Source organism: Myotis lucifugus, unplaced genomic scaffold (assembly GCF_000147115.1).
Source record: "Myotis lucifugus unplaced genomic scaffold, Myoluc2.0 scaffold_562, whole genome shotgun sequence".
In the NCBI taxonomy this organism is placed as follows: Eukaryota; Metazoa; Chordata; class Mammalia; order Chiroptera; family Vespertilionidae; genus Myotis; species Myotis lucifugus.
Genome location: NW_005871610.1, coordinates 255,088 through 265,174, shown reverse-complemented (window position 1 = coordinate 265,174; position 10,087 = coordinate 255,088). Strand labels below are relative to the sequence as shown.

General features: G+C 60.5%; 2 protein-coding genes across 2 annotated transcripts; one reads left to right on the top strand and one right to left on the bottom strand.

The window, feature by feature from the left end:
- The first annotated feature begins 642 nt into the window (after positions 1-642).
- NAALADL1 (N-acetylated alpha-linked acidic dipeptidase like 1) lies at positions 643-8,073 on the top strand. The gene is made up of 18 exons (XM_006104338.3): positions 643-842; positions 927-1,099; positions 1,251-1,372; positions 1,746-1,868; positions 2,542-2,825; positions 2,926-3,027; positions 3,734-3,819; positions 3,901-4,020; positions 4,834-4,919; positions 4,998-5,061; positions 5,146-5,213; positions 5,440-5,531; positions 5,617-5,707; positions 6,414-6,495; positions 6,578-6,751; positions 6,825-6,912; positions 7,023-7,115; positions 7,402-8,073. The coding sequence occupies exons 1-18, from the start codon at positions 643-645 to the stop codon at positions 7,586-7,588; spliced, it is 2,235 nt and encodes a 744-aa protein (XP_006104400.1). The 3' UTR covers positions 7,589-8,073.
- SAC3D1 (SAC3 domain containing 1) lies at positions 8,066-10,081 on the bottom strand. Its single transcript, XM_006104337.3, has 2 exons — positions 9,507-10,081; positions 8,066-8,670 (listed from the first exon to the last, which is right to left on the bottom strand). Exons 1-2 carry the CDS (start codon positions 10,078-10,080, stop codon positions 8,168-8,170), a joined length of 1,077 nt encoding a protein of 358 aa, XP_006104399.1. The 5' UTR covers position 10,081; the 3' UTR covers positions 8,066-8,167.
- Positions 10,082-10,087: the final 6 nt, after the last annotated feature.

The window sequence follows — 10,087 nt, the reverse complement described above, 5'->3', positions numbered from 1 at the left end:
CAGACACTGTGGTGATGTGAGCAGCTCCAGGCCCTCCCTGCAGGGTTTCCCTCCCTTTCCCCCGACAGTGAGCGAGGAAGCCAGAGGCCAGGGCCACCCTGGGGTAATGGTTAACTAGTGTAATGGGGCGACCGGCGGAGACGACCACCAGGGACTCAGATTAAGATTTAGGAGCCTTTATTAAGCTGGCCAGCGACCACAGTTACAGCACCCTGCCGAAGCAGAGGCTGAACTGCAGCGCAGACTACAGGAGGCCCAGAGAAAAATGTGTCTTTCAAATTCTGGGCCTCCCAAAATGGAGGAAACTCTCTTTATTTATACTTTTTCCAGTCCTTTGTCTCCCAAACTTGGAATGAGACTTCCGGGCCTTCTGAGAAAGAAGGCCTGCGTGCTGGGAAGGGGCCATGAGATCATATCTCAAGGCCTGGCAACTGTCTGGGTGTCAGCACTGACAACTCCATCTGGGGCATAGTTTACGGCCTCTCTGGAATGGGAGTAGTCTTATTTTCCTTATCATTTAAGACAGAAGCCATACTATCAGGATTAAAATTTCAAACAGCAGTTTTTATATAAGATGGGTACTTCACTGGGCCTGGCACCCCGTCTATAAGAAGCCACCCTAGCTGGCCAAGACTCCGCAGGATGCAGTGGGGGAAGGTGCTTGGGGAGGTGGCCGGGGCCGCGGCCCTCTTGGGGCTAGGGATCATCCTGGGCCACTCTGCCATCCCCAAGGGAGCCAACCCGCCAGCACCCAGTGCCCCAGCCTCCCAGGACCTGGACCCAGAGATCCTTGAGACCATCATGGGGCAGCTGGACGCCAGCAGGATCCGGGAGAATCTTAGGTGAGAGGCCTTTCTACCGGCCCCTTCTGTTTGCCAGAGGCCCCGCCCTGACCCTGGGCCTGCCACCCTCTGCCCACCCTGCAGAGAGCTCTCCAGGGAGCCACACCTGGCCTCCAGCCCCCGGGACGAGGCGCTGGTGCAGCTGCTGCTGCGGCGCTGGCGGGACCCACAGTCAGGTCTGGACTCGGCGGAGGCGTCCACCTACGAAGTGCTGCTGTCCTTCCCCAGCCAGGAGCAGCCGAACCACGTGGCCATTGGTGAGGTCCCGCCTCACTGGCTGAGGGATGCCTGTGGGTTGGGGAGCTGTGGGGCCCACGGGCAATACCTCGGGCACATACCTCGGGCATGTACCTGGTCCCTTGGTTGCAGGCTCGGTGGTAAGCTCCTAACACCGCCCCCCTTCCACAGTGGGTCCCACTGGGACCATCCTCTTCTCCTGTCGCCAGAGCGAAGAGAACCTGACTGGGGAGCAGGGGGGGCCTGATGTGGTGCCACCCTATGCTGCCTACGCCCCCCCCGGAACCCCACAGGTGGGCCTAGAATACACCCTCCCACTGCCATGGCCCAGCTGCCCGGCTCCCACTCCAGCTTCTCCCACCCTGACTCAGGGGCACTTGAGAAAATGTCCCGACTGGGGCTCAGCGCCCCCAACCCCAGAGTTTACTCAGCTCCACACTCCATTGCTACTTCTATCGCCCAATCCCTTAGTCACTCAACAAACACGAAAGGCTCCTGCTCTAGGCCGGGCCAGATACACGGTCCCTGGACACCAGGAAACCAGGTGTGACTGACCTTGGGGAGCTTGCAATCCAAACCCTTTATCCTGCCACCCAGCTGCCCCTCTCCTTTCCCCTTCCACCTTCCCTGGGCCTGGCCCTCAGGGTCACCTCCTCTTGGGACTAGGGCCTCCTCGTCTACGCCAACCGGGGCTCAGAAGACGACTTTAAGGAGCTACAGGCTCAGGGCATCCAACTCAAAGGCACCATCGCCCTGACCCGCTACGGGGGTGTAGGACGCGGGGCCAAGGTGAGCAGCAGTCCCCAGGGCAGGGCGCTGGGTGGGGAGTGGGGCCCAGCAGTTCATTGTGCGGCGCCAGCACGGCCAAGGGTGACCCTGAGAGGGGGCGGTGAAAGGATTAGAGAAGACAGACAAGGGAATAAAGCTGGGCGCTAGGTGGGACGCTGCCCTCTCTGATGGAGAGACAGCGTCACGGACTACAAGCCGTGTCTTCATTTTATAGCCAGATTCCACGAGGCACAGTAAGGCCGTGGTCAAAATGTTTACAACGTTCTTGTGGGTTTCAATCCTACTCAACGACATGCACCTGAACTCTATCAAACCCACATCACTCAGGCACCTGGGGCCACGTGTTCAGACCATAGGTTCAAGCTTACAACTGCAGCTGTTGGCTATAATTGTGCTGGGAGGGCTCTGCCCTCCAAGCTGGGACTTGCACGTGGCAATGAGAGGACTGTGCCCTCTCATTAGTCCGAGGCTTGAACCTGTCCAAACACTGTAGCCGCTCTCCACAGTTCATCAATGTTGTATCAGAATTTCCTTCCTTTTTGAGGCTGACTTGGGTTGGCATCATCCTGCCAGTGGGAGACAGATCTGGCCTGGCTTCACAGCCAGAACATAGGTGTGCATCCTCCTCACCCTCCCTGAACGTAGCCTCCCCCGCCTCCTCCCCCTCCTGCAGGCTGTGAACGCTGCCAAGCACGAGGTGGCTGGGGTGCTGGTGTACACGGACCCCGCAGACATCAATGACGGACGGAGCTTGCCCAACGAGACCTTCCCGCACTCCTGGCACCTGCCTCCCTCTGGGGTGGAACGAGGCTCCTACTATGAGTATTTTGGGGACCCCCTCACTCCCTACCTTCCAGCCAACCCCTCTTCCTTTCGCCTGGACCCAGCCACTGCCTCCGGATTTCCCCCAATTCCCATTCAGCCCATTGGCTTCGAGGATGCCAAAGTCCTTCTCTGGTGAGCTTGTGCCCTGGGGTCTCCTGCCCCTCCTCCAAGGGCCTCCACATTTCTGCCCCCACACCCATATTCGCTCTGAGGCTCTCCCTCTTCTCCCCAGTAACCTCCAAGGACCCTCAGCCCAGGCTGACTGGCAGGGAGCACTGGGCTGTGACTACAAGTTGGGCCCGGGCTTCGAGCCTGGTGGTATGTACGCAGGCAGGTGAGCTGGGCCCCTCCTCCCTCAACCCCCTCTCCCCTCCCTAGTTATGCTTCCCTGACCCCGAGTTTCCCCTCTGCCCACAGCAAGGCCTGGCCTTTCCCTTACTTCTCTCCCAAGCCCTCCCTTGACTCCAAAATGTCTGTCTTGTCTTTGGGGAACCAGTGAGACAGCCGTGTGGCCCCCAAGTCCCTGTGGGGTACCCCTGCTCTATCTCAGACCTCCACGCTCCAGTCGCCCCCTCTCTTGAGCACACCAAGCTCATTCCCAAATCAGGGTCTCTGCACTTGCTGTCCCCTCTGCCAGGAACACACTTCCTGGGGCTCCTGCCATTCCTGTCGGCACTAACCTTCCCCGCCACCAGGGAGCCTCGCACATCTCACACCTCCACTGCAGTTGTTTGCTTCCTCGTGGTCTGGCTCAGGAGAGGGAGGCCCCCAAAGACTGGGTCCATGTCCATCACTGCCCAGACCCTGGTGTGCTGCCGGCATCACCAAGTATCTGATAAGCACTGAGCGAGGGAGGGAATGAAAAGGAGAACAGGAATCAGAAGAGCTGGGCTCTAGCCTTACTGCCTCTCCTGGTACTTCTGGGCACTCCCTGACCTGTTCCGCCCCGGGCCTGTTTCTCTTGCACTGGGGCAGAGAGCGGCGGGGGAGGTGGGGGTGGGGGAGCAGGGCCAACATCTGCCGTCCCCTTCACTCCCCAGCCAGGTGAACCTGAGTGTGCACAACCGCCTGGAGCTGCGGAACTCCTCCAACGTCCTGGGGATCATCCGCGGGGCTGTGGAGCCTGGTGAGCCCCCAGGAGCAGCCCTGCTCTGGGGCCCCTGACTGCGCCCTCCCCCTGCCTGGCTGATTCTCCTCCTCCCCCCAGACCGCTATGTGCTCTATGGAAACCACCGGGACAGCTGGGTGCACGGGGCCGTGGACCCCAGCAGTGGCACTGCTGTCCTCCTGGAGCTCTCCCGCGTCCTGGGGACCCTGCTAAAGAAGGGTGAGCTAAAGAAGGGTGAGCCCCCCTGACCCAGGAACTGTCCCCCGGGAGGGCACCTCCAAACCCACTCCTTCCTGGCTCTGGACATCGCCCCACCTCCTGTCTCATTCTCCAGCGCCCCCTTGTGCCTGAGGGCCCTGGAGGCAGACAGGCATGGACACCAGCCCTGGCCTCGAGTAGCCCAGTTTGGTACAGGGAATGGACCGGACCACTGATTAATTCGTACAGTAGCTTCTGAGAGCCTGTTGTGCCCCTGGATGGAGGGAGGCCTAGATGCCGCTGTGAGCAAGGCAGTGTCCAGGCTCTTCCTCCGCGAGCTTCAGCCCAGTTGAGGCAGGAATGACAGTCCTTAACTCAGCACATGTGTCTCGGTGCCACTACATGTCAGGCCCCTAAGCACCGGAGGTCACACCGTGCACCCCAGAGCGCCTGCGTGTAAGGACAAGTGTGATGGCTACAAAGAAACTATCTGAGGGCTTCCCCAGGGGAAGCCTGCGGGCCAGTGTTTCTAGGATGGTGGGGGGAGAAGGGAGTGGGAGCTGGAGGGTCAGGAGGCCTTCTCAAGCGCGCCTCTAACGAAGAGGGAGGCAGGGCGCCTGGGGAGGGGACCACCTGACTGAGGGATACTGGTGCTGAGGGCAATGTTGGGGTGCTGGTGGGGTGTCACAGCAGAGGAGGGAGCCTCAGGGAAGACTTGGCTGGAGAGGTAGCAGGACCTACCCCCAGCCCTCCGCCCTCTCCACGTCCCCAACCTTTCTGAGTCACCCCAGGATCTGGGGGGCCCTGCCCTCTAACCCTTTATCCCTGCCCCAGGAACCTGGCGCCCCCGCAGATCGATCGTGTTTGCGAGCTGGGGAGCAGAGGAGTTTGGGCTCATTGGCTCCACAGAATTCACGGAGGTGAGTGAGCCTCCGGGGCAGGCGATCAAGGGGATCGCGGGCCGGGCAGTGCCGGGCTGACGCCGCCCCTCCCCGCAGGAGTTCTTCTGCAAGCTGCAGGAGCGCGCCGTGGCCTACATCAACGTGGACATCTCGGTGTTTGGTATGGGGGAGACTGGGCTGCCTGGGGAGGGGGCAGATAGAGGGGCTGGGGTCGGGGTAGAGCCCTTCTCTGGTCCCCCCACAGCCAACGCCACCCTGAGCGCGCGTGGGACGCCTCCGGTCCAAAGCGTCCTCTTCTCCGCAGCCAAACAGGTGAAGGGGGCGGGGCGGACGGCCGGGGGCGGGGCTACGGGGTGGGCGGGGCTGGAGCTGGCCCTGATTGTGGGCGGGGCTGGGGGTGGGACTGAGACCGGAGGCGGGCCTTGTAGGACCCGCAGGACTGTGCGTTGGCTGGAGACTAGGGTGGGCCGGGCAGAGGACCCGTTAATTGTTGGGTCTGGGAGGGGCCAACCCCGAGACTACATTCCCCTCCGGTCAGATCCCCGCACCAGGCCCGGGCAGCCTCAGCATCTACGACAACTGGATCCGGCATTTCAACCGAAGCAGTCCAGTGTATGGCCTGGTCCCCAGGTGAGCCCGGGGCCGGAACGGGGCCGGGGCCCGGGCGGGCGGGCCGGCCCAGCAGCCTCCAGCCCATCCATCTTCCTTCCCGCAGCGTGGGCTCTCTGGGTGCTGGCAGCGACTACGCGCCCTTCATTCACTTCCTGGGCATCTCCTCCATGGACATCACCTACACCTATGACCGGGTGAGCCGCACCGCTCCGTCTCCCAGCTCTGTACTCTGCTCCACTCGCCAGCCCCGCCTCTCCTGGCTTCTCTAGAGCAGTCTGAATCGGCTCCATCACTCACTCAGTAGCTGTGCTACCTCGCCCAACTTTCTTCTCAGGGAATCTGCTTAGGCTCATCTAACATCAAATTTAAGATGCTATTGACTGTAAGATGCACATGACAGGCACTCTTCAGGAGGGGGGAAACTGCACTGCCAGTTAAGCGTAGAATAACACTGACTGTAAGCATCTTGATTCCAGAATCTTTAATTAAAATAGGAAAAAAAGTTTATCTCAGAATAGATTAAATGCATTGGTGTGAGAGTGAATGAGATAGGGGATTATAGAATACCCAGCCTGTGTCTCCAAAAGTCTCTCCCTTCCTGTTCCTGGGTAGTGAAGGTAGATTTAAATCCTGTCCAACTCCAAAGCTCTGGGCTCTTCTTCATGTGAAATGGGAAACTGGCACCTGACCCAGCCCTGCCACTTATTAGCTGTGTGATATCAGGCAGGTTACTTAACCTCTCTGAGCATGAGTTTCTTCTTCTGTAAAGTGGGAATTCTAGGAACTACCTCATGGATGGGCAATGGTTTCAGGGAATGTCTCTACATTGTAGCTCACTGTAGGCCCACCTCCTCCCACTGTCCATCTCAAGCCTGTCACCTCTGGACTTTGTTTCTCCAGAGCAAGACCTCAGCCCGGACCTACCCCACCTACCACACAGCTTTCGACACCTTTGGTTACGTGGACAAGTTTGTGGACCCCGGTGAGGACGGGGTCAAGAGCATCCTGAGGCTGGAGGAGGACGGGCTGAAGACTGAGCCCTGGCCTCGTCGCCCTCTCTGCAGGCTTCAGCAGCCACCGGGCCGTGGCCAGGACGGCGGGGAACGTGCTTCTTCGGCTCAGTGACAGCCTTTTCCTGCCTCTCAATGTCAGTGACTACAGTGAGACCCTCCGAAGCTTTTTGCAGGATGCCCAGCTGTACTTGGAGCCCCTGCTAGAGAAGCACAGCATCAGCCTGGGTACGAAGGCCCCCCGACAGGAGGCACAGGGAAGCCTGAACTCCCTGGGCTAAGATGCTGGCTGTCCCCACAGGGCCTCTGGTGACTGCAGTGGAGAAGTTCGAGGGGGCAGCTGTGGCCTTGGGCCAACGCATATCAGCGCTGCAGAAGGGCACCTTCGAGTGAGCAAGGGCAGCAAGCAGGTGCCTGGGAGGGCGGCATCCAGGGCAAGATGCAGGCTGGCAGCTGGGCTGCTGGCTCCAGAGTGACCAGCAATTCCTGCCACCTCCAGCCCCCTGCAGGTACGGATGCTCAATGACCAGTTGATGCTCCTGGAACGGGCCTTCCTGAACCCTCGAGCCTTCCCAGAGGAACGCTACTATAGGTGAGCCTGTCCCAAAGCTCCTGGGAGGTGCAGTGGGGTGAGGCTGGGTAATGGGCACCGAGGGAGGAGAATGCCAGCATTTCACTGACCTTTAAGGGAATCAGGCTCAAAGGAAGGGATGCAAATCAGTCACGGTCACGCTGGGACTAGAATTTACCTCTGCTACCAGTAAGAGCCGCAGCTTTTAGAGGCAGTGGGAGGTGCTTTTGTGCCTGGCTCTGTCCAGGAGCTGAGCCCATTCCAGGCTGAAGCAAATAACCCTGATGCTCCCTATTTCTCCTGGTAGCCACGTGCTCTGGGCTCCTCCTAAGAGCTTCATGGATACATTCCCAGGCCTGGCCAATGCCTGTATCAGGGCCATCGACACAGACCCAGGATCTGCGGCCTGGGCTGAGGTGCACAGGCAGCTCAGCATTGTGGTGGCGGCCCTGGAGGGTGCAGCAGCCACCATGAGGCCCGTGGCTGACCTCTGACCCTAGCCCTCCTTCCTCTGCTCACCACTACCCCCCCTTTATCTGAATCCTCTCCCCACTCGTTTTCTTTGGGTGTCTCAGTCTTCCCTGATGCCAAGGGAGGTCACACTATGGGATCCTTTCCAGCTTCTGGGGCAACAGCTCAGGGCCCTGCCAGTTGTGGTCACCTGAGGGGAGTGACAAGCCCTGAATGAATCTCCCTCACCCTGGCTCTTGGTTGAGAGGGTAGAGAAAAGGAGGCAGGGATGGTGGGAATGGCAAAACCCTCAGTTGCTCTTAGTGGTAGGTGGGTGAGGATAGTATGCATGCCAACCTTAGATGCCAGCTCCGAGTCCACCAGGGCTACTCCTCAGGGACCAGCAGGGAGACTGAGGCACAGGGCAAATAGGGCCTTGCCCACTCTGGGTTCCTCCACCCTCATACCTCACATTTCTCAACTCCTTCCTGCCCTTCCCCAAATAAATCAAGCCTAGCTACTGTCCTTACAAAACAAGTTCCTTTTATTGTGTGGAATCATGACAAAAGGGGCCTGAGTGCTCAGACCCGGTCCTGGGCTCTGGGAGACTGCACAGTATCTCCTTACTCAAGGGGCTTGGACCTGTCCCCACCCACCTCTTCCTCCTCCGCCATGACTACTTCCTCCAGGGAGCGCCCTCCAAGCTTGCTTCCCACCAACACTTTGCAGGACCCCGCGGGCGGCAGCCCCTCCTCAGCGTAGTAGCCCCTCTGGAACACAACTCTGTCCTGTCCAACCAAGGGCAGTCCATGGGCCTGGCACAGGTCCCGTGCCTCCTCGGGCCCATCCAGGGCCAGCAGGTGGACCATGTATCCCAGGGGTAAGGTCTGGCCCTTGGGGGTGCTCAGGGCACGATTGAGGCAGGCCAGGGCTCTGCGGCGGGCATGGCCCACGTGGCACTGCACGGCGCAGCTCTGCAGGTATGGCAGGGTGCAGAGCAGGCGGAACAGGCGGGCAGCATTGCCTTCCCGGAAGGCTGCGTCCACAGCCAGGGCCGTGCGTAGGGCTGGGCAGGAGCGCTGGGCAGCTGGCAGCTGCAGAACACTGTGAAGGGCTTCCACTGAGCCTGTGAGGGCAGAAATCTGGGATGAGGACCACACGAGTCTGCCAGGACCAGGCCCAACTTTCATCCCATCCGCTTCTGCCGCCCCCACCCACCTGAGCCCCCAGGGGCTCCAGTCCTCCACCAAGCCCACCTCCCCACTCAGGCCTGCTACCCACCCACCTGGCCACGCCCCTCCCCTAGGCCAAGCCCACCTTCACCTTTCCCATCAGCCCTTCCTGAGCCCTATCTGACTGAGGTTGCCCCTTCAAACAGTTTGAATCCTTATAATAAAGCGAAGCAGTGTTCATGGATGAGGGGGAAAGGCCCAGATAATTTAACAACTCGCCTGAGACTTGAACTGTCCTACAGTTCGTATGTAGTAGGACCAGAGCAATCAAATCCCAGGTTTCTGACTTGAAACCCAGTTCTTTCTCCACTGCCCCACCTGCCCCACAGGTCAGGGCCCCGGCTCGGCACCATCTTCCCTATCCCTTTGGCAAGGCCATTTCTTCGAGGAGATACTGCCCCTGCTTCCCTTCCAAGAATCAGACACCTGGGACCTTTGGCCGCTTTTGTAAGCTGAGGCCTCTGACCCATTAGTGGGTGGTGAAGTCAACAGCATTTTATTACATTTAAATAGAATATTACTTATCAGAATGCACCCTCCATCCACAGAAAGGATCTAAAAGTCTTGGTTGGTGGATCTAGTGCTCTGACTTGACACACATTTAAGCGGCAGGGAGGGGGAGGGAGCTAAGGGTGAGATTTTAAAGCTTCTCTTTCCTTCCCGGCATCCACTGTCCACATACAGGGAACCCACCTCCGCGTCCTGTCCCGCCGCGGGGGCCCCGACTCACCCAGGTTATAGAGCAGGAAGAGGCCCTGGAAGGCGGCCTGGCGGGGGTGCGGCCCTGCGCCCCGCGCGTAGCAGCGCCGCAGCGAACCGAAGCCCTCCTGCACCTGGCCCTGCAGCAGCGCCCGGTCCACTAGCCCGTACGCGGCATTGGGCCGGAGCTGCGCCACCACGGCCAGCAGCACGGCCAGCGCCGCCTCCAGCACCACCGCTGCCTCGGCGTCGCCCGCGCTCTGCAGGGCCAGGTCCAGACGCACGGCGCGCAGCCGGTCCGCCACGAAGCTGGCCACCTCCGCGCGGGATGCGTCGGTGCGTCCGGCCACCTCGCTGGCCAAGTAGCGCACGGTGGCCAGCAGCACGGCCGGCGGCCGGAGCTGGCTCGGCGGGGGCAGGGCCTTGCCGGCGGCCGGCCGGCTGTACTCCTTCACGGCGCGCTGCGGGTCAGCGCGGGGCCAGCTCCCGCAGCAGCCCGGCGCCACCTCGAAGCGATGCAGGCGGCCCTCCTTTTCGCGTCGGGCGCGCTCGGAGGCTGGGCACATGTCCGGGCAGGTGCCCACAGGCAGCTCGCAGCCGGACATGGTGGGC